The 24,877-nt window shown below is 45.3% G+C and overlaps 1 protein-coding gene across 1 annotated transcript in view; it reads left to right on the forward strand.

The window, feature by feature from the left end:
- The window catches only part of LOC126262703 (doublesex- and mab-3-related transcription factor 2), a 113,263-nt gene that overhangs the window by 40,955 nt on the left and 47,431 nt on the right, over positions 1-24,877 (forward strand). Inside the window, exon 2 of the mRNA XM_049959482.1 lies at positions 617-846. Coding sequence (XP_049815439.1) covers positions 641-846 — 206 coding nt within the window. The 5' untranslated portion in view covers positions 617-640. The remainder of the gene's footprint in view (positions 1-616; positions 847-24,877) is intronic.

Genomic DNA, 24,877 nt, shown 5'->3' on the forward strand with positions numbered 1-24,877 from the left:
TCGCACTGACGGCACTTTGGACAGTGGACGTTACATTTCAGATGTGTTACAACCCGTGGCTCTACTCTTCATTCTATCCCTGCGAAACCCTACATTTCAGCAGGATAATGCACGACGGCATGTTGCAGGTCCTGTACGGGCCTTACTGGATACAGAAAATGTTCGACTCCTGCCCTGGCCAGCACATTCTCCAGATCTTTCACCAATTGAAAACGTCTGGTCAATGGTGGCCGAGCAACTGGCTCATCACAATAAGCCAGTCTCTACTCTCGATGAACTGTGGTCTCGTGTTGAAGCTGCATGGGCAGCTGTACCTGTACACGCCATCCAAGCTCTGTTTGACTCAATGCCGAGGCGTATCGAGGCCGTTATTACGGCCAGAGGTGGTTGTTCTGGCTACTGATTTCCTCAGGATCTATGCACGCAAATTGCGTGAAAATGTAATCACATGTCAGTTCTAGTATAATATATTTGTCCAAAGAATAGCCGTTTATCATCTGCATTCCTTCTTGGTGTATCAATTTTAATGGCCAATAGTGTATATCTGTTGAACGAGGTAAGACCGCGCAGCTACGGACCGAGGCTAACTGCGGATGGCGCTCTTTGCTGCCAGCAGGTGGCGGGGATCCCCGCGGGCGGCATGGGGGAAGACGGCGCCGCCACAGCCGGCGGGCGAGCGCGGAGGCTGCTGAGGACGCCCAAGTGTGCGCGCTGCCGCAACCACGGCGTCATCTCCAGCCTCAAGGGCCACAAGCGGCTGTGCCGCTGGCGCGAGTGCGCATGCGCCTCCTGCCAGCTGGTGGTCGAGAGGCAGCGCGTCATGGCGGCGCAGGTCGCTCTCCGCAGGTCAGTCAGACGTCGCTCATCTCGGCTACACTGCTAGCTGTTGAAACTGCAAACGCCGAGGGGGACAGCAAATAACGAAATTTCACAGGAGGAAATACGTGATTAAATATGGCATGCGAAATTTAGTACTCAGAGCAGTCGCCACTGGCAACTATGGCTCTAACCTGGCTGGGTTCTTGTTTTTATTCTTATTACTATTACTTAATCGGCGCAGACCACTGTTACATTATCCGAGCCCTCTGAGACGCCCTGCTTAACCCACAGGACAGGACAGAGAATAAATTGTGGAAAGGGGCCAAAATAAGGGGCTGTCAGTTACACTCCAACATACAGCTTTATTCGTTGATCAAACATTACAAGAACCAAAAAAATTTTTTAAACACACAGCTTTAATCTTTGGGATTTAATTACCGACTGAAAGCTACTTTAATTTAAAAACGGCCTAATGCCAATAACTTAAAATGCAAGCATAACCAGAAATTTAAAAGGCAAGACTTATCTCTAAAACAGTTCTTAAGTTAGGCTGAAGCCGGCCGGTGTGGCCGAGCGGTTCTAGGCGCTACAGTCTGGAACCGCGCTACCGCTACGGTCGCAGGTTCGAATCCTGCCTCGGGCATGGATGTGTGTGATATCCATAGGTTAGTTAGGTTTAAGTAGTTCTAAGTTCTAGGGGACTGATGACCACAGCAGTTAAGTCCCATCGTGCTCAGAGCCAGTTAGGCTGAAGTAAACAAGTTAAATTCAAATCAGATGAAGGGTAAACACTTAAAACTCCAAAACATTATTTTTTAAAAATAACAACGTCCTTACGTGAAACAGCTCTTAAATTTAGGCTGAAAGCCTTAAGAACAAACAACTGAAACTCAAACCGGCTGAACGCCGACGACTTAAAAATTAAAAAACTTTTTTAAATGCCAGAGGGCTTATGTGAAACAGTACTTTAAACTAAGCTGAAGGCCATAAGGACAAAACAACTCTAATTTAAAACACGAAACTGGCTAGAAGCCATACAAGTAACAACAACAGGAACGTTTTTTTAAAAAAATAAGGCAATACACACAAGGGCGCCCAGATGTTCGAGGGTCGGCCTGTAATTCAAACACTAACGCTCTCTTAGGTGAGACAGGCAGTAGGGCCAACCATTTACAATCCCACGACAACCCAAACCGACCGACTGTCAACGGATCCACGGACAAGATAACATGTCCCAACAGCCGACAGCGAAATTCGAACGACAGAATGCGAACAGTGGCGACTTGCTGGTAGATAAGTCAAACTTAACTTTCGTGTCCAGGATCGGTGAGCCACGGACCTCGTAGGAATGGGAACAGCAGAACACAGTTCGACAGCGCGTGGACGCGGTCCGCGGGCTCGGCCAAAACACGCGCCGAGGTTTCCTCGCTGCTCCACGCTAACCGAGCAACTGCCTGCTGCTCCGTCATGACTCCACTGCTGGTGCGCCTCCCACTCACTTCCAGACACACGACGGCGCAAACACTGTCTCGGACCCAACCATGCAGAGGAAACACGCCCACTGGCTAACCGACATGCCTGCACCAGCAAAGGACCGACCCAAGTTGCACAAGATGGTAACTGAAAGGGCCCAGAAGCGGTCAGAGAACCAGTTACACGTCGCCCGATGAGACGACCGACCTAACGATAAACCATCGGTCATACCCGCTCTAACCTCCTTCCGTAGGACAATGCATGTGTGTCGCCAGCGGTCGGGCTAGTACGGCTGTCGGCGCCTCATCGGCGCTCTGTCCCCGACTTCACTGCTGCTGCGTCCGTTTCCAACTCACTGGTCGACACACGACTACTGGGAAGTAAATGCAGTCCAGCAAAGATAATACGGCAGGGCTTATATCGATAAGTGCTGCTGCTGCCCCTCACGGGTAGGCAAAGCAGCAACTCAGTGGCACAAGTAACTGAAACTAACATAACGAGGTGGCAGTACGGCAAAAACAGGATGTTAAATAAGAGATGGCACGAACACGGCTCACCCTCCAGTAATTATTTCATGACACTGACAAAAAAAAGTGAACCACCCAAAAGCTGTGATTGGATGCGTAGCTTCGCATGTGCACACATCATAGATGGGTATGTAAATGATTTAAGAGTTGCATTTCTCTGCGAGAGGCAGAACGATCACAAGTGTACATGAGTGTTGTTGCCAGGACTAGTTGGGTATATAAGCGGCGAGAACAGCCTTAGACGTCGATGACCACAGTGGAGGACACAGAGATGCTGCGTACCCGTTAGAGACAGCATTGTCAGCGCTTGAAAATTTAAAAGGGGTCTCATTAAGGGTGGGACGACAGATGTGACAGAGGCTCGAGCTTGGACTGCATGGGAACGCGAGGGCATTCATACTTGTCCTCAAGGTTCTGGTCAACCACGTCAGATCATGACAAGGGAGTACCGTCATATTGTGCACTAAGCACATCGTAACCACATCTGGGTCTGCAGTCTGCAAACAAATAATGGACTCCACGCAACATTCAGTGTCATCCCTCACCACTGACTGGAGACTAGCAGCAGTCGGATTAGGGAATTACCATCCAATGTGTAGACTGCCATTAACACCACAGTCCAAACACCTGAATTTGGAGTGATGCTGTAATTGGGAAGCATGGACTGCTGGTGACTGGTATCACATGTTCAGCGATGAACATACAATACCATGGATGACCATTGTCGGCGAATATGGCAGCGACCTGGGGAGTGGTCTCATTCTTCCAATGTTTTAGACAGGCACAGCATGGAGTCATGCTGTAGGGAGCCATCACATTAGACTTCAGGTCAGCGATCGTTGTGATTGAGCGAACACTCACAGCACAGCAATAAGTCACTGATACCCTGCAACTTCATGTGTTACCTGTCATAAGGCAGAATCGTTGTGAAATTTTTTAACAATAAAATGCTCGTCCATGCATACCACATGTCTCTTAACAGTCTGCGTGCTGGTATGGTACTCCTCTGGCCATCAAGAACATGTGGTGGACCAGCTTGGATGTAAACTAACCCCAATGCCAATATCTAGGGTTTCAAGCAACTGTTGCAACAGTTATGGTCAATATTACCCCAGAAGAGGATACAATGACTTCTAGACATCCTTCCCACTTGGGTAGTGCATGCATCCAGGCTAAAGGGGAAGTGCCATTATACACAACTGGGCTCATACTGCCACGTTCTGTGTAAACTTGACTCGATTTTGTAACCATTGAAATAACATCATGTAACCTATCATCGGGCAGTGAAGATAAAAAAATTGTATTCTAACTTTTCCTTTCCTAGTTGTTCTTTCGGAATGAAAGCCCTCCCGCTTGCTCCGCTTGCAACATTATTGTCTCATTCAGTGTTGTTGTCAGAACGCTGAGATAATAAATAATGCTGAAGGTGTGGCTATAACGGATCAGAGGGCAACATGAAATGTAACAGCACCTCCTCAAACATCGACTGAGCTAGCACCGACCGTGTTCAACTATCCAATCCGTTTCTCCCAAATTTACGGCATCCGGTAATTTTAAGTGAACTGGAACCAGAAGTACTCTACTTTTCTTCAGTTAGGCTGAACATTGCATTCACACATGCAAGTAATTATCCAAAAACTATAACAATACGAATGATCACCTATTAGCACCAATCAAACATATAACCACTGATAAAATATTTTCCTAAAGAAACTGGACAACTCATGACGTGTTCCTATCTACCGATGCAATGGCGATTGATGCATAGCGCGCAAAATGAATCGGCCGTGCACAATAACTCCTATGAAGTTAAAAGCAGAACAATAAAACATGCAAATATAGGTAAACACTTGCAGATTGCATAAATAAGGGAACAGTGACATTAAAAGTAAATGAAAAGAGACCAAATTGTTTAACTCTTCTCAACAGTACTAGTAACTACTTTTTGCAAAAATGACTGTGTCCAAAATTAATAGGTTCGCGAGGTTATTATGGTTTCGAAAAAAAAGTTAAATGAATGAAACCAAGTTTTAACCACTTTTCTGAATGTTATTTTCAATAAAGCTGAATAGTATTAAAATATGACAGTTTATAATCATGTAAAATGAATGACCAAGAAAGCTATTGTTTTTCCACACATGAAAAAAATATTTGCATCACTCCAGTTCCCAGAACTCCTGACGATAGACGTTGACTGTGGGTATTGTATCACAGACACAGTCCCTTTGACTGTTCAGAGATATCACTAAACCCGCCCAAAGATGTAAACAACCATGCATGAGCAGCACCTATTAGACGGAGGGGGTCCGACAGCCGATCAGTTCCAGTCATTCCACCAGGAAGCAGGTGCACGGCTCGTGTTGTCTGTAGTTAAACCATGCCTAGAAGGTCAATACCGTGATTCGATCGCATCTGCATTGTTACCATGTGCCAGGAAGGGCTCTCACCAACGAAAGTGTCCAGGCGTCTCGGATTGAACCAAAGCGATGTTCGGATATGGAGGAGGCCCAACAACATGCCGAACGAATCGTTCAGGATTGGCATCACGTTCTCTTCGCCGATGAGTGTCGCATATGCCTTCAACAAGACAATCGTCGGAGACTTGCTTGGAGGCAACCCGGTCAGGCTGAACGCCTTAGACACTCTGTCCAGCGAGTACAGCAAGGTGGAGGTACCCTGCTGTTTTGGGGTGGCATTATGTGGGGCCGACGTACGCCGTTTGTGGTCATGGAAGGCGCCGTAACGGCTGTAAGCTACGCGAATGCGATCCTCCGACCGATAGTGCAACCATATCGGCAGCATCTTGGTGAGGCATTCGTCTTCATGGACGACAATTCGCACCCCCATCGTGCACATCTTGTGAATGACTTCCTTCAGGATAACGACATGGCTCGACTAGAGTGTCTAATGAATTCTCTGATTACTTCTTTATTGTGTGGTTTTGTTTCTGATGAAAGTCTTTGTGTGTGAATGCAGCTTGCCGCTAACTTGGTGTAATGCTTGTCTGTACAGAAGTGTGTCTGTCGTCTTTATCGCTCCTTCACTCTCACACCTGAATCAGTACAGTAAAGTCAGGGCTTCGTGTATTATGATTGGCTGATCCGTAAAAGGACAGACAAACAATTATACTACTGGAGGATTCTAAGTAATTTCTAGAATTACATTCACTCTCTCTCTCTCTCTCTCTAATTTATCTGTGTACAATTCAAATATAAATTACTTGAGATCAGCCTGGTCGAATCTCCGGTAGAGCCCTTCGTCTTAATACTCAGCGGCGGTCTTGCTAGAAAAAATCTTTACATTTGTTATTATTATTAAGCGCTGCATTCAGTTGGGAAAATCGATCGTTTGAACAATTCGTTCAGTTTACGACAGATCTAATATTTCAGATGTGGACGAAGCCTTTTTGGACGATTTATAAAACTCATAGATTGCAGGTTCTCTTCGTCACAGCTGAAACTTCCCAATTAATTACAGGCCTAGACAATCATCAATGATTCATACAGAGAACTCATTCTTCATTCACTCTGTAATAAAATGGTCACAAACCTTATTTCTGATGAAAGATGTATATTGAATCCTTGTTAATTACAGGTTACGTTTCCGTGTATTTTAAGTCTCAGGAAATTTACCTTTTTACAGGTTTATCATTTCTTTATCTATCCCGCTATCGGCACAAATTTCCCTTGTTCGCTTTAGTGCGAAGAAGAGTACCTAAAACTTCTTTAGCAATCCAAAATTCCTCCCACCGATATTTCCGAAAACTGTTCCTCTCTCTCTCTCTAAACTATAATAACCATGGAGCATACATATCAGTACCTCTGTTGTTCCAAAGAATAAACGTACTAGAAAAATACCTTGGCGTCGACTAGCTGTCGGCGCATATTTTAGTAGAAAAATCTGATCAGATACTTTTCAAACGTAAATAAATGTGGATGATTTGATTGATCTTTATTAATTAGTGCGTGGTAGAGGGTAATTTTCCGTGGGGATATTACAAGTGGCCAGCGTGTTTCCAGACATGAACCCAACTGAACATGCCTGGGTTGGACTGAAAAGGGCTGTTTATGAACGACGTGACGCACCAACCACTCTGAGGGATCTACGACGAATCGTCGTTGAGGAGATGGGGTTGAATCGTTTTGAAGTCACAAATGTTGATTCTTCAAACTTTCTCAACAGTGTTCCACGAAATCAACGTCGTCTTCTCTGCAGGGACCCCCATCTGAGTTAATGGAGTAGTTCTGTATTATTTGCATGTCGATTGAACCTACCAGTAGCAAATCTAGCAGGACGCCTCTGAATCGGTTCGACGTCTTCCTGTAGTCCGACCTGATGGAGATTCCAAACCGTCGAGCAGTATACAAGAATGGATCACACAAGTGTTCTGTACGTGGTCTCTTTCACAGATGAGTACACCTAAGTCGACCACTCCCCTTTCCTGCAACTAGCATTACGTGCTCGTTGCATTCCACACCTCTCTGCAACGCTGCTGCTTGGTATTTAATCGACACGACTGCGTAAAGCAGCACACCGCTAATGTATTCGAACATTGCAGGTCTGTTTTTCCTACTCATCTCCATTAGCTCACATTTTTCTACGTTTAGGGCAAGCTGCCATTCATCACATCAAACAGAAATCCTGTTAAAGTCATCCTGTATCCTCCTACAGACACTCACAACGACGATACTTTGCAATATACTACAGTGTTACCACAAACAGTCACAGACTGCTGCTCATCCTATACGTCACAGCGTTTGTACGTACAGATAACAAGAGTGGGTTTACTTCCCTAGGACACTCCTGGCAGTACCCTTCTCTCTGACGAACACTTGCCTTCCAGGACAACGTACTGGGTTCTAGTACTTAAGAAGTCTTCGAGCCACTCGCGTCCTAGAACTTCCGTACTATTGCCGATAGGTACAACATGGACCTTGTTGATATCGATAGTGACAGCCTCTGTCGTTGCGCTCTATTTATTGTTTATGAAGTTAGTGTGTTGGTACAAATTATTCAAATAGCTTCGGAGCAGCAGTGAGACAGCCGTCTAATGTGCCTGCCAATAACAGAAGTAACTGACTACACAACTTACTTTTCCAAAAATTCGTCTGGGTCAGCATGTTTGATTCGTCAGCATCTGAAGCAGCAGTTGCCCATTACTGCAGCTAACAATTTCAGTCCACGAAACCTGTTTGCTGTTGCAGTGCGTGTACACCTGTTGGCGTGGTAAGGCGAATGGTACGCCACATCTTTTCCAAAGAATCGTGCTTTAGTTTACTGCACCATAGTTGCCGAATTCATGTCTTGCAGTGCATGTATGCTCATTTCATATGTTATGCACCATCATATTGACACGTACCCTGGTTCTGTGCTATAGATTATGGTTCAAGTGGCTCTAAGCACTATGGCACTTAACATCTGAGGTCATCAGTCCCCTAGACTTAGAATTACGTAAACCTAACTAACCTAAGGACATCACACACATCCATGCCTGGGGCAGGATTCGAACCTGCGACCGTAGCAGCCGGGTGGTTCCGGACTGAAGCACCTAGAACCGCTCGACCACAGCGGCCGGCTGCTACAGATTAGCGTTAGATTAAAATTACTGCGGCACTTACATCTCTGATAGAGTAAATGGCAAATTGGTTAAGTTACTGTGATCACATGTAGGATGAGCAGGATAAAAATTCTCCTCGGCCTGTCCAGACAGGATTACTGAAGACGAATGGCAGTTCGTTTTGAGAGAGCATGTCCAGTTCCTACTGGATCCTTGTTCTATCCAAGATTCCATTTCTAATGATCTCATGATCAATGGGACGTTAGATCCTAATCTTCCTTTCCTTCTTCTTATACACTGCCCATCGATCAGTGCATGGCACAGATACTGAAGACGATTACTTGGTGCTATCTTCAGGCCCATCCTGGAACTGTGTAGCACACACGGCGTGCACTAACAGAGCGATGGGTGACTGCTTGTATCATACAACTCCATCAGTGCTTGAGTGGCAAACCCACGCCATGACGTATGCATGACACTCACCCGCTGATAACTTGAGATCTAAACTGGACGGTGATTGTTTTGGTATGCAATACATCAACAATTCTGCGTGTCCTGAAGTAGACATGTCCTTCGAAGGAGTCCGGAGGTATAAGAGGTGTTTCAGAAAAGTAATGAGACTGACAACACTGCGAGCGACCTGGCAACGCTGTGTTGTTCTGCTTGTGTATTCAGGTGCGTTCATCCCTTCCAGATGCTCACTCCCAGTTTCAGCTCCGTACAGTTATCAAGTGATTTTTGAGAGCGCCATCACTGAAATCGTGTTTTTGCTGTGTGTTACGAAAATGGATCAGCGAAATTTAGAGCAACATTACACATTCAAGTCCTGTGTTGAATTTTGGGAATGCGCGAGTGTGACCTTTGAAAAGTTGAAACCGGACTATGGAGAACATTGCTAATCAAGAGTGTTGTGTCTAGGAAACAGGCGAAATACCCTCAGACTTCAAGAAGAATATAGTAATTCCAATTCCAAAGAAAGCAGGTGTTGACAGATGTGAAAATTACCGAACTGTCAGTTTAATAAGTCACAGCTGCAAAATACTAACACGAATTCTTTACAGACGAATGGAAAAACTGGTAGAAGCCGACCTGGGGGAAGATCAGTTTGGATTCCGTAGAAATGTTAGAACACATGAGGCAATACTGATCTTAGGACTTATCTTAGAAAATAGATTAAGGAAAGGTAAACCTACGTTTCTAGCATTTCTAGGCTTACAGAAAGCTTTTGACAATGTTGACTGGAATACTCTCTTTCAAATTCTAAAGGTGGCAAGGGTAAAATACAGGGAGCGAAAGGCTATTTACAATTTGTACAGGAACCAGATGGCAGTTATAAGAGTCGAGGGGCATGAAAGGGAGGCAGTGGTTGGGAATGGAGTGAGACAGGGTTGTAGCCTCTCCCCGATGTTATTGAATCTGTATATTGAGCATGCAGTAAAGGAAACAAAAGGAAAAATCGGAGTAGGTATTAAAATCAATGGAGAAGAAATAAAAACTTTGAGGTTCGCCGATAACATTGTAATTCTGTCAGAGACAGCAAAGGGCTTGGAAGAGCAGTTGAACGGAATGGACAATGTCTTGAAACATCAACAAAAGCAAAACGACGATTATGCAATGTGGTCGAATTAAGTCGGGTGATGCTGAGGGAATTAGATTAGGAAATGAGACGCTTAAAGTAGTAAAGGAGTTTTGCTATTTGCGGAGCAAAATAACTGATGATGGTCGAAGTGGAGAGGATATAAAATGTAGACTGGCAATGGCAAGGAAAGGGTTTCTGAAGAAGAGAAATTTGTTAACATCGAGTATAGATTTAAGTGTCAGGAAGTCGTTTCAGAAAGTATTTGCATGGAGTGTAGCCATGTATGGAAGTGAAACATGGACGGTAAATAGTTTGGACAAGAAGAGAATAGACGCTTTCGAAATTTCTTGAATACACTAAACAGCTTCAGAAGGATGTAGGTTGCAGTAGGTATTGGGAGATGAAGCTTGAACAGGATAGAATAGCATGGAGAGCTGCATCAAACCAGTCTCAGGACTGGTGACGACAACAACAACAACAGTGTCTAGGAATCCTGCATACTCGGTATGATAGACAAACAATCAAACCACTCGTATTAATGAGTGTTATTACAAAAGACTAATACAACTACTTAACTTCGATATGCAAAGGGCGACATACAAAGTAATCAGTCTTCTTCTGAATAGGCAAACACAAGTCTGTGCTACATATAGATAGCTAAGGACAGAGTCTACAATGCATCGGCTAACGAAGCGGCTAACGTTGGAGCTGCTATCGAAGTGGCTCCCACCAGTCGGGCGCGACGCCTATGTCGTTTTCCCCTAGGGGCTGCTGCTGTCGCGTTGTCGTCCTGGAAGGAGGCCGGTCAGCGTGCGATTGGCTGACTTCTTCTCATAGCCTTCACTTCCCTGTCGTTCCCGACTGGTGTGCCGGCGCTGACTTTACGCCAGAACATCCCCCCCCCCTCCCCCCGAAAGCGACGGACGGTCGTCGTATATGGAGCACGACAATGTGGGGGGGGGGGGGAGGCAGAGGGGGAAGGTAGGAGTGTGGACGCCCTGATGGACCGGAAGCTGTGGCTGCAGGGGCCGCCCAGAAAGGTGCGAGTCCACCTCCTGAGGCCCATACCAAGCAGTAGAAGGCGTGGGCCGCTGCGACGTGGGCGGGTCCAGCTCCAGCGGGAGGGCGAGAGGAGGCGGAGGCGCCCCGAACTCTGCTAGCTGACGTCGTCGAGCTCATTGGCACAGCAGAAGGAAACTTGCTGTAAGAGCCAACCACAATCAACCAACGTATGTTCCGAAATGGACCCGCAAAGTGTATGTGCACACGTTGCCATGGTGATTGCGACTTAGGCCAAGCAGAGAATTTTTGTGGTGGAGCGGACTGATTGTACGCATATATGTGCCACAGTGAAGTCATCTGTGCTATTTGTGTGCCCATGCCCTGCCAAGTACAGTGCCGACGCGCTAAGTGTTTCGTACGAACAATCCCCCAGTGTCCTTGGTGAAGTAACTGCAACACTCCTCTGTGCAAAGTTTTGGGGATCAACACACGTGCCGGCCGAGGTGGCCGAGCGTTCTCGGCGCTACAGTCTGGAGCCGCGCGACCGCTACGGTCGCAGGTTCGTATCCTGCCTCGGGCATGGATGTTTGTGACGCCCTTAGGTTAGTTAGCTTTAAGTAGTTCTAAGTTTTAGGGGACTGATGACCTCAGAAGTTAAGTCCCATAGTGCTCAGAGCCATTTGAACCATTTGATCAACACACGTGACTGTCCACTGTCACTTTGAACAAGAATCACGCCTCGCTGTATAGTGAGGAAATGTCGATGTGCAAAGTATCGGCGCACTGCAGAGTTCTTTTTGCTATGCAGTGAGCGAGGCCAAGATGTGCAAATGTGTTTTTGCAAAATGTGCAAATCTGAATCAACTTCCGTGACCTGTGCAATTTTTCTGTAGTTCAGAAGAATGATTGAAGCAATACGAAATCCTGAGCAACGATGTGACAAGTCTGTACCAGGGCCAATCGGAAGACGTGAAAGTGCGTCCGCATTTCCATGTTGAGCTGCCAGACGATACACAATCTCGTACCGGTACTGAGACAACAACAAAGCCCATCTTTGCAATTTTTGGGCAGTTCGTACATCAACCGGCTTCGTCGAATGAAACAAGGACTGCAGTGGCTTGTGATTCGTTACTAAGTAGAATTTTCTGCCGTACAAATAGTGGTGACACCTTACACAATAGCCATTGCCTCTTTCTCTGTTTGTGAATAGTTGCACTTAGCTTTGGACAACACTTTTGATGCGAAAGCAATAGGTCTGTCTTTATCACCAAATTTTTGTGAAAACACTACACCCATTTCGGAAGAAGAAGCGTCAACTTGCAACACAACTGGTTTTTCCGAGCAAAGTGAACCAAGCATCGATTACTGAGCAATGCATCTTTAAGTTTCTGAAAAAGCTTCTTGGCACATATCTATACAAGCAAAGAGGACTTCCTTACGACGCAAGCGATGCAATGGAGCTGCGATTTGGGCAGTATTCGGCATGAACCGACTATAATAGTTCATTTTCCCTATGACTGACTGCAATTCTGTGACATTGCGAGGAACTGGCAGGTCACGTATGGCTAACAAATGTGACTAAAGAGGATGCACACCTTAACTGTTTATGACATGACCAAGATACTGCAACTCAGGTTTAAAAAAATTCACTTGTCCAGTCTACACTTTAGTCCCGCATTAGATAACACACGAAACAAAGGACCCAAATTTGCAACGTGTTCTTCAGGTGTATGACCTGCTACGACAATATCGTCCAAATAGTTTGAAAAGTTCGGTACTTCAGCAGCCAGCTGTTCCAATTGCCGCTGGAAAACGGCGGTTGCGAAAGCACTGCCAAAAGGCAATCGCAAATATTTAAACAAACCCAAATAAGTTTTCACAACATACACGGATTGAGATTCTTCGCCTAGTGGTATTTGAAGATATGCGGCGCGCAAATCAATTTCTCAAAAGTAGCGACCAGTCCATGTGATCCTCTGGGCATGGCAATGAATAGGTATCACAGTTTGTGGGTTGACTGTAGTCTTAAAGTCAACACAGAGGCGAATGCGGCATGAAGATTTGGGGAGCAAAACCAGTGGACTTGCCCACTGACTAGCTGTTATGGGCGCAATAGGTCCGCTATCTTGCAATTCTTTAAGTTCCGCAGCCACTTTGTCCCGTAATACAATGGGAACAGTTCCGGCCCGGCAAAATTTCGGCTGAGCAGTGTCTTTTATAGTTATATGAGCAACAAAACTGTTATCCTTGCCTAAACCTTCAGAAGAGAGTTCAGGGAATTCTTTCAGCAAGCTGTCCTGAATTTGAAAGCCAAACGAATCAAGGCCATATATGTTCTCAAAATCATGTGATTGTAGGACAGTTAAAGTCACAGTTCACGTAGTACATTTACCGAGAACGGGAATGTATTGTCCATTATAGACCGTTAGGTGCTTGCTAGTTTTAGACAGGCGTGGGGAGCCTAACAGTTCATGTGTTACGATTCAGCAATATAATAAATACAATGTGCAATAGTGTAGTGTTAATCGGCAGCTGCGCCATTACACCAGTGATACAAGAGAAGCTGCAAGGTGATGAAATCGTAAGTGATCAACCGTCATGTAAAAGCCTTTCACACTATTTTCGTAACACACCTGATGCAAAATTATCTGCATCCTATACAGGCTGTGATGTCGTACATAGTCAACCACAAAGAAGAAAACCAGCAGAAGACATCATTGACCTCGATGTCTGGCCATCCACTGCCCTCACCCCCCCCCCCCCTCCAGATGCTACACCAGCCGCTACAGTAACAAACAATGGACAAAGATGTGGTGTTACAGAAGAATGCTGAAGATTAGATGGGTAGATCACATAATTAACGAGGAGGTATTGAATAGAATTGGGGAGAAGAAGAGCTTGTGGCACAACTTGACTTGAAGAAGAGATCGGTTGGTAGGACATGTTCTGAGGCATCAAGGAATCACCAACTCAGTACTGGAGGACAGCGTGGAGGGTAAAAATCGTAGAGGGAGAATAGTTTAAAACGGTTTATTTCGAAGTAATATTTCTCTGTACGTATGTATCTATAAACGCCTGAAGATGAACAGAACATGTTCGAAACGGATTGTATTATGTTAAATTAAACATAAAAAAGGTGACTGGTAGCAGGAATTACAAATAAATAAAGATACCCGTGTCCAGCTGAAATTTTACACGTTTTCCACTAAGATGCAAATGAACAAAAAGTTTGTTGGACTGGCGTAGCACTGAAGAAATTGTTTGCTTGCTAGTCTTGCTAGTTCCTGCAGCAGACTTTGAATACACAGCATTGATGACGTGGGCCTTGCGATTACATTTTTGTGAGTGGGCGGTATTGTTATGTTTGTACCGTTGCAAACATACGGATTGTACGTGACCTTTCTTGCCACAAGCGTTAACACTGCGCTTGTCTGGACGGGTAATCTTGGGGTTTGTGCCGTGGATTCTGTTCACTGATGTAGCCGCTTGTTTAGAGAAGTGTTTACGCGGCTTGGTGCGCGCTTGCTGTTGCTGCCTACTGTGCAGACTCAACCCGACAAATTGGTGGCTGCTCCAATTTATCGTCCGCTGCGGCACCTAAATCATACTGATCTAGAACTTGCACTACGTGATGAAATGATGGATCTGACTGTTTCAAAATTCCCTCTATAAGGCTGACATCAGTTACATTGAACACGATCGCATCATGCAACATAACATCTGAATATAGAGCATCACAAGCACATTTGAATTTGCATTTCCTCGTCATGCCCTGCAAATCTGTTACCCACTTGGGATAAGTTCGTTCTGACCTTTCCTTGCAATGAAAGAGTTGGTACCTAGCTGCCACCACATTCACTTGTTGGTCATAATAGTTAGAGAACCTATAACCTGATCATAGGAAGGTTCACTCGGAATGGCGCAGGGAAGAATTTCTGAATGAGGTGAAAGACTGCACTGCCTACCATCGACAATAGTAATGTAGTTTCACAGTGCCTGATACTTTGTGAACAATGGTGTGGACTTCATACTGTTGCAACCACTCGAGCCACTCCTTTTTTCGTTAAACTGGCGAAAAGGCGGCTTGGCACTCGGAGTTACAGTTGTAGCATTTGTTGCTTGTTTGGCGCGTAACTGCTGTACCGTGTTTAGAAGGGTTGCAGTCTACTGCGTCTGAAACTGAAACACCTGTTTTAGCTACGTTGCTCCTATCGCTTGCAGCCGAGGCGCCTGAGAAGCGGCTGGGAGAGATGGGTTGCTCGTTTTGGAATAAGAAAATGTAATAAGTAGACAATGCACCCAAAAAAAGGCACACAGGCAAAGAAAATTTCTGCAACACCCACCTAAAAACACTGAACAGAGAAAAAGCACTATAAGAGACTGTTAAAACATGTAAGCACACCCCTGCCAAGAAAAGACGAGGTAGAATCAAGGCGCCAGAAAAACACAAAATAGAGATAATTGGTGGCAGAAAACGGCTTGGAGTTCGAACGTTAACAGGTTGTTATGTTATTTGGACACCTTCGTCGCCATGATATTCTTACAACTAGTTGCCCATGTTGTTGTGTTAAAAAAAAAAATGGCTCTGAGCACTATGCGACTTAACTTCTAAGGTCATCAGTCGCCTAGAACTTGGAACTAATTAAACCTAATTAACCTAAGGACATCACACACATCCATGCCCGAGGCAGGATTCGAACCTGCGACCGCAGCGGTCGCGCGGTTCCAGACTGTAGCGCCTTTAACCGCTTGGCCACCACGGCCGGCTGTTGTTGTGTTCAGGAATCCTGCATACTCAGTTCGCTAGACAATCAATCAAACCTGTATTAATGAGTTTTATTACAAAAGACAATTACAAGTACTTAACCTTGATATGCGTCGCATGCAAAGGGCGACATACAAAATAATCATTCTTGGCGCGGCGCTTATGTTGTCTTCACGTAGGGGCCGCTATTGTCGCGCTGTCATCCTGGGGCCCTATTCTGTATCGTTCATAGCGATCGGTGCAATAGGTTAGCCTCGGTAGTGATGTCATTTTCGGTTCTTTATCCGAAGTTCCTATTCAGTAAGCTTCTGAGACCTGTTACCGATCGGTTCTCCTGCCGACTTTCCGACAACTGTTCCGAGAGGTTTTGGGTTACGGTGTGGCCCTCTCGTTCGGTTTTCTGTCGTTTATTTACACCTAGAATTTGACTTTAAACATACTGAGAGGTTTTAGTTTCGGATTTAGTGATGGTCTTACTGAAGAATCACCAGGACACGTCTGGGTGGAAAGTGGGTTCACAATAGACCATGTTACTTTCTTAGCAATATGGTTTGTATTGTTGTTACTGTGAATGATTATAACATAAAAAAAAGCGTTTCGGTCGATATTCTCACAAAATACCGGTTATTTTTACGTAATTAAGAGTTTAAAAATCATTAAATTTGAAAAGATCGGCTCTGCTTACGTGCATCACATGAGTGTTAGGTGAAATTACTAGTGACTTTGCGTATTCGTTTCCGCAAATGGTTTACTTATTAATTGTCGACGCGTTTAAAACTTTTAAGTAACAATGCAAAGAAATTTTGTGGAGCCTGATAGAGGAAACGTTCCAAAATTTTATGCATTTATGGCTTATGCGCGCATCATTCGGCAACGAAGTCAGCCTGTGTCTCTCTCGAGTGCTATTATGTGGAATAACAGGTGATGCCATGGGAGTTGTAGTAGTGAAGTTGGTAAGCCAACGAACTGCCGTGTTGAAGGTCGTAGGTTCGCATACCGTATCATATTCTGAGATCTAGTTAATCGTCAAAGTTAACCATTTTTCTGAAATATTCGTTGATATTTACACGTAAGAGCGCAATTTCTCAGTAACGCGTATCTTCGTTTTCATGACTCCCATATGTTTAAGAAATGAAAGATGAAATTGCTGTGCGCGAAATAACTGATAGTGACATTTATACTTTTCCTTTTCACAAATAATTCACAATTTTTTTCTGAATACGCAGCGATTTCCGAGAATGTGGTCAGACAGGTATCTAAGAGCACAGCGAAAATAGCTGTGAATGAAATTAGCAGCAATCGCTGTGTTATGGCAAACGAAGCAAATTGTAATATGGCAATAAGAGAAACCTGTAGGTTTTACTCAAAATTCGCCACTGATGACAATTCTCTGAAAGTTACAAATAGTTAACACGCCAGGCGAAAATAATTTTTTTTCATTTTCAGCGGAATTCTTTTTAGATACTAACCAAAGCATAGGTGACAGATCTTTTTGAATGGTCACCATGCAAGTGTGGTTGTGGAGAGGCTCCACTTAATATTTAGAAAAAATGAGAACGCAGGTTTCAGTTTAAACGGGCACTTCTCCAGCGCTGCGCATTTCCCCTCCAGCGCCTGCCAGTAACCCCCACCACTTCCGCTCTTCCCCTCACGTGCCCTCTCGACTGCGCATCTGCCAGTTATGCTATCCAAGGGCTCTCTATTCCAGTTGATCCACGGTACCCATGTACACCTGATCTGAGTTCTTACGACTTTTTTCTTTTCCTGAAATTGAAAAATATCTTAAAACAACGTAATTTTGAAACTCCGGAGAACATTCAAAGGAATATGACCGACATGTTAAAGGCACTACCAGCTGAAGCCTCTCAGCATGAAAGGATGCAGTTGGTCCGTGTAACATTCACGTAGTCCACAGGTGTCATGCCATCTTCGATTACTGTCCACGTGAACTGCGCTCCACACTCGCACTTCGATGATGAATAAGAGAAGACCGTACAGCAAAATAGCTACTTATTTTTCGGCAAATACGATTCTTCAAGTGCTGCGTGTGTTAAGACATGTTCCAAGCAAATGTTTAGCTTCCAGAATGAATTTTCGACACTGCAGTGGACGTGCGCTGATATGAAACTTACTGGGAGATTAAAACTGTGTGTGACTGAGACTCGAACTCAGGATCTTTGCCTTTCAGGGACAAGTGCTGCACCAACCCTTTTGTCTTGGTTTGTTGGTTTTTACTTATGGTAATTTCTGTTTGTTAAAGAACTGTTTTTCTATCTTACAAACAAACCAAATTGAAACAAATCTTTAATTACAAACAACTGATGATGCTTTACCTTAATAAAGCGAAACGCGTCTGGTGAGAAAAACGTGCATTTTCTTGTAGTTGAAACGAGGGAACAAAAATGCATCAGAAACTGTGAAGCTAGTACGGACAATATGGCGACACAGATGTATAAGTATATACAGTAATATTCGATGATATGTGAATATAGGTCCGCTCTTTATGATGAGTGAGTTTGTTCGATTGGCTTAATCTACAAGAGAGCTTGCGCCACTAGCAATAACATATTTTGCCCTTCCTTCTTGTAAGTTTTGTATTTCATACGTTATAAAAATTCTGCTACTGAATAGGAACAGTGATCAAGTAGGAATGACCGTAGGATTTTACTAAGAAGTGAGAATGGTAAAATAATTTCTACCTTTCATGGAGAACTGTTGTGAAGTTGTACCGCACTATTAGTAACGGAACTTTTGTAATCCCATCTGTAGTACTTTCGTTTCTGGCTTCTAACATGTTCACAGATATTGATGTTATATATATATATATATATATATATATATATATATATATATATATATACTACAGACGGAACGACGTGACTAGCATAAGGAAAAGGGAGAGGGGATATACGTTTTAATTGAGGTCATATAGCATTTTTACGCCCTCCCATTCGTAAACAGTGTGATTTTAGAGCGAGGTAACGCCGACGACTGCCGCTGGAGCGCGTTGGGCCCACGTGCCGTATGCACAAGTCGCATCGTTTCTGAGCGTTCAGGGACAGTTGAACTCGGCACGCTGAACGTTGACGTTCAGGAGCACGGTCCGTGTGCCGACGACTTTAGGCTAGCGCAGGGGTCTCCAAACGTTTTAGTCTGCGGGCCACATTGATTTCTCCACGAAGTCAATGACTCTGAGCACTATGGGACTCAACATCTGTGGTCATAAGTCCCCTAGAACTTAGAACTACTTAAACCTAACTAACCTAAGGACATCACACACATCCATGCCCGAGGCAGGATTCGAACCTGCGACCGTAGCAGTCGCGCGGTTCCTGACTGAGCGCCTAGAACCGCTAGACCACCGCGGCCGGCCCTCCACGAAGTCATAAGGGCCAAGATCTACCTAGTGCAGGGCTTCACAACATACGTGCTCGCGGAGCAAGCTGTGAGCAGCAAGGCGCGAGCACGGAGCAGCGCGAGCACGCTACCCCCACTACCGGACCAGAGCGGAGAGTGGGGAAAGTCACGTGGGGCACACAACAGCTGCCGCCAGTCAATGTAAATCCGCGGCCACCTGCAGGGATATCACTCACGAATTATTACTGTGACAAATGAAACAAATAAAGGAGAATGTACAAGTGCCACATAATTTTATTAGCTTCATGTATGCCTCTACCATCTGTAGACACTGAAACTAAAGAATTCCACGACAATCCTATATTTTCAACACTTTCTTCAACACTACTTAAAATATCACCGCCGGTTGTAGTGTTCTTCATGGCTACTACATCGAGGAGCTCCTCCCTCACCTGAAGATCTCTATTAACACCTCTAATAAATATGGCAAGCTGCGCTGTTCCAGTGATAACACTTTCGTCCAGAGCTAGAGAATACGCCATAAAATCTTTACAGATATTTGCAAGCTGGCTCTGGACGTCGTCTGCCATGTCCTGTATGTGACGCATAATGGTCATGTTAGATAATGGCACAATCAGAAACTGTTCAACTTGAGATGGACACAAATGTTCCGCTGCAACTACCAAACATTCTTTTATTAAATCGCCATCAGTTAAGGGGCGCAGGGATTTTGCTAAAAGCAAAGCAATTTTGTAACCCACTCAGAGCTGCCTCAGCTGATTTTTCTTCGTCGTCCAGATCTTCTTCGGATAGCTTCCTTTTAAGTTTAATAACTTCCTGTGCACGATCTGGTCAATCACATTTTCCACGTCCGTAGTCTTTCGCGTGGTACGACATATAATGTCGCTGCAAATTAAATTTCGTAAAAGAATTCAGCGTTTTGTGACATACTAAACATTTTGCAACACCATCTTTTTCAGTAAACAGATACAATTCCTCCCAATGGGGGTTGAACTGCAAAAACATGGTTGGGGTTACACAACGGCGACTTCACATGATTCTTAACCAGCGAAGTGACTTAAGAGCTGATAGTAGTACTTTAAACGTTACACAGTCGGCGCGAATTCAATGGGCACGCTGCGGCCCTATTCAAAGGTGCGCGCGCATTTCCCCTCCCTCCCCTCCCTCCCTACTCCGCGACCTTGCAGCTGCTCGCGAGCACGTGCCTGAGCAGACGCGAGTACTCGCGCTCAAAACCGGCCAGTTGTTAAGCCCTGACCTAGTGGGATTAAAGCACCCTAGCACTCCATGATCACCGTAATGTAAGGCTAAAGGTAAGATGAAATCGCAAAAATCTAAGGTTGTGGGAATAGCTAGCACTGAAAAGAACTACGATTCTTATTTAATTACATAATTTTGATTGGTGGACGTACCTGACCGAATTTATGGCATATATTATTCTGGCGAATTTCACCGACAAAAAAGTATGTCACTGCACATTCTTCACGAAAGCGTCCTGCAAAGATAACGAAATGTCAAAATCATTGTTAGCAACACTATTACTACAAGACGTAACAGAGATAGAGTATGTCAACGATTTGTTATTTCAAGCAGCGCAACAATAAGTTTAGGTATGTAGTCTTGTAGCGAGTAGCAGAGCCAGAGCATATATTTGATAGTTCTGTTGCGTGATTGTGTCTATTTTGCGAGTGTCTCACGAGTTTTTTAGTGTTTTATGCGCTGTGCTAGTAGGTGTGGGACAATTCAAAGTATGAATTCGAAGAGACAAGGAAACTCTGAAAATCGAAATACGTAAAGAAAGTGAAACCTTGCTTAAGAAGCATCTTCCATAATGATTGATTACTAAGGCTAGTCGCCGAAGTGGCGTCCATTTGAAAGACTTTCACCAGACTCGTGAGTAGAATAAAATGCAAAGAAGTTTTTTACTTAAAATGTTTTCGCCAAACTAGTCTGTTAACAGTTTTTTTTTTTTCACTATCGCACGGAGAATGGTCTGTCTGTTTATTGTGGATAGCCACAAGTTTAACCATGACCTACGGCTTTGTAAAGATAGAGCTCCGAGAATGTCGCGGTGTATTGGTCGCGATAGGCCTCGAAACTCAATTGTTGGCAGTAAAGGTACCACCTCAAATATTTGGCGGGCCGGATACCGGGGGTGTCCGGCCAGCTAACGCGGGCCGGTTTGCCGGACCTCGCGGGCCGTAGTTTGGAGATCCCCGGGCTAGCGTGCCTACGGGCGGCCCTGCAGTCAGCACGTTGCAGGCGGCCCTGAACGCCTTGCGGCTCTACAGCTTCTCTCAGCTTCGTCCCACCAGAAGACATGTGACCCTGGACGTCGGCGCGGTCCTTCTGCCACGATGCGACGCGGCGCCCGGCTGTCTGGTGGGCCCTGTGTTGGGCAACAGACCGCCCGCGGCTGTGGCACACGCCATCTCATCGACAGCGAGAGTGACTCGACCGTCTACAGCGGTCGCGTCTGCTGCCCGGGAATCCCCCCGTCCTTTGCCCGCTCGTCTGTGCGCCACCCAGGAAAGCGCCCACTCCAGCTTCCAGCTCGCCACTTCCTGCTGCCAGGCGGAGGCCAGCGCCCCCACGACCGGTGCAACAACGAGCCCCCCCATCTCCCCCCCCCCCCCAATCCTGTGCCACTCACGGTGCGCGTCCGCAAATGATTCTGCCTCTCCATCTCGGTTGTCGCCTGCACAATCCTAGGACGCAAATTCGCCTAACCACTGACCACAACCCTTACGAAATGTTTACGTAAAGTGTTATCGCCCACCTGGTTGGCCGTGCGATCTAACGCACGGCTTTCCGGGCGGGAAGGAGCGCCGGTTCCCGGCACGAATCCGCCCGGCGGATTTGTGTCGATGTCCGGTGAGCCGGCCAGTCTGTGGATGGTTTTTAGGCGGTTTTCCATCTGCCTCGGCGAATGCGGGCTGGTTCCCCTTATTCCGCCTCAGCTACACTATGTCGGCGATTGCTGCGCAAACAAGTTCTCCACGTACGGTACACCACCATTACTCTACCACGCAAACATAGGGGTTACACTCGTCTGGTGTGACACGCTCCCGGGGGGGGGGGGGGGGGGGGGCCGGTCCACCGGGGGCCGAACGAACCGTACTGGGTTCGGTGTGGGGCGGTGGAGGGTTGAAGTGGACTGCGGTAGTCGTCGTGGGGTTGAGGACCACTGCGGCTGCAGCGGGGATGGAACCTCTCTATCGTTTCTAGGTCCCCGGCTAACATAACATAACATAACATTAAGTGTTATCAGTAGCAATCATCGTTAGCTGAATCACTTAAGAAAATAATATTAAGGATTATAAAACTTAGTAATGTTCTTCATACTTGGGATGCGACCCGAAATTGATATCGAAATATATTTTGATAATAGTAATGTGTTTACTTGACAAGTACAAAGGAATATTCAAAAATACAGGGTGTTTCAAAAATGACCGATATATTTGAAACGGCAATAAAAACTAAACGAGCAGCGATAGAAATACACCGTTTGTTGCAATATGCTTAGGACAACAGTACATTTTCAGGCGGACAAACTTTCGAAATTACAGTAGTTACAATTTTCAACAACAGATGGCGCTGCAAGTGATGTGAAAGCTATAGAAGACAACGCAGTCTGTGGGTGCGCCATTCTGTACGTCGTCTTTCTGCTGTAAGCGTGCGCTGTTCACAACGTGCAAGTGTGCTGTGGACAACATGGTTTATTCCTTAGAACAGAGGATTTTTCTGGTGTTGGAATTCCACCGCCTAGAACACAGTGTTGTTGCAACAAGACGAAGTTTTCAACGGAGGTTTAATGTAACCAAAGGACCGAAAAGCGATACAATAAAGGATCTGTTTGAAAAATTTCAACGGACTGCGAACGTGACGGATGAACGTGCTGGAAAGGTAGGGCGACCGCGTACGTCAACCACAGAGGGCAACGCGCAGCTAGTGATCCGACAGCGGCCTCGGGTTTCCGTTCGCCGTGTTGCAGCTGCGGTCCAAATGACGCCAACGTCCACGTATCGTCTCATGCGCCAGAGTTTACACCTCTATCCATACAAAATTCAAACGCGGCAACCCCTCAGCGCCGCTACCATTGCTGCACGAGAGACATTCGCTAACGATATAGTGCACAGGATTGATGACGGCGATATGCATGTGGGCAGCATTTGGTTTACTGACGAAGCTTATTTTTACCTGGACGGCTTCGTCAATAAACAGAACTGGCGCATATGGGGAACCGAAAAGCCCCATGTTGCAGTCCCATCGTCCCTGCATCCTCAAAAAGTACTGGTCTGGGCCATTTCTTCCAAAGGAATCATTGGCCCATTTTTCAGATCGGAAACGATTACTGCATCACGCTATCTGGACATTCTTCGTGAATTTGTGGCGGTACAAACTGCCTTAGACGACACTGCGAACACCTCGTGGTTTATGCAAGACGGTGCCCGGCCACATCGCACGGCCGACGTCTTTAATTTCCTGAATGAATATTTCGATGATCGTGTGATTGCTTTGGGCTATCCGAAACATACAGGAGGCGGCGTGGATTGGCCTCCCTATTCGCCAGACATGAACCCCTGTGACTTCTTTCTGTGGGGACACTTGAAAGACCAGGTGTACCGCCAGAATCCAGAAACAATTGAACAGCTGAAGCAGTACATCTCATCTGCATGTGAAGCCATTCCGCCAGACACGTTCTCAAAGGTTTCGGGTGAAAATATCGTACTATAGAGTGTCCCAGACCGCAGCGCCATCTGTTGTTGAAAATTGTAACTACTGTAATTTCGAAAGTTTGTCTGCCTGAAAATGTACTGTTGTCCCAAGCATATTGCAACAAACGGTGTATTTCTATCGCTGCTCGTTTAGTTTTTATTGCCGTTTCAAATATACCGGTCATTTTTGAAACACCCTGCAGCATGAAATGTAGCAAAGAAAATTCTTATCGTCTATCTTAAGGATACTTACTCGTATGTGACGCAACTAAAGCGAATTGTTTGTGTGGGGTACCCCTGATACTGAGTATTTTAAGACATCTGATTATTGCTAATGTTAAACTGATACATAAGACTACCCCCCCCAACCCCACCCCCCACCTTGTACTCCTCCAAATTACAATTATGAGCTAAGACGTAAGGTAAAGAAATCAATAAAACTAGCGTGCATTGTGATAACACTAGAAAAGAAAGAAGGGTATGTATAAGTATGGTATTTGAGACAAAAAAAAACTGTTACCTAGCCTGACCTTTTTTGTGTTAGCGCGCTGTCCAGGCATATCCAGTCTCTCACCAATGTAATTTGTGAGTGCAACTCCTGTGAACATCACCCACCCAAGGAAACAAATTTTCAGATACCACCGTCGAGATTAATTCCTCAGTAATGATATGAGACGAAAGAAACAGTATGACTTCCACGGGATTGTGAGTACATTTATCTTAATACATATTGAGAGCTAAAAGAAAGGGATGGTAAGAGACATTATATCCCTCTAGCGTTGTCATCACGCTGATTATTAAGGCCACAGAGATCCACGATGAGGCTTTGCACCTCGTGATGCGCCATTGACAGGGTCCGTTGGGTTGTGTGCTGGTGTTCTTTTCCTTTCGTTGTTATCGTTGTTCCTCCCAAGGGAAACTCGCCATCGCACCCCCCACCCTCTTCCCATCAGATTTAGTGGTAAGGGGGCCCAGTGGAGACCGTCGAAAATTGAATACAGATCAAGCATGAAAACTGGAAGGAGCTGTACGGAACTGTGGGGAAAAAAAGGAAAATAG

The sequence above is a fragment of the Schistocerca nitens genome, chromosome 6 (genome assembly GCF_023898315.1).
Source record: "Schistocerca nitens isolate TAMUIC-IGC-003100 chromosome 6, iqSchNite1.1, whole genome shotgun sequence".
Taxonomy (NCBI): Eukaryota; Metazoa; Arthropoda; class Insecta; order Orthoptera; family Acrididae; genus Schistocerca; species Schistocerca nitens.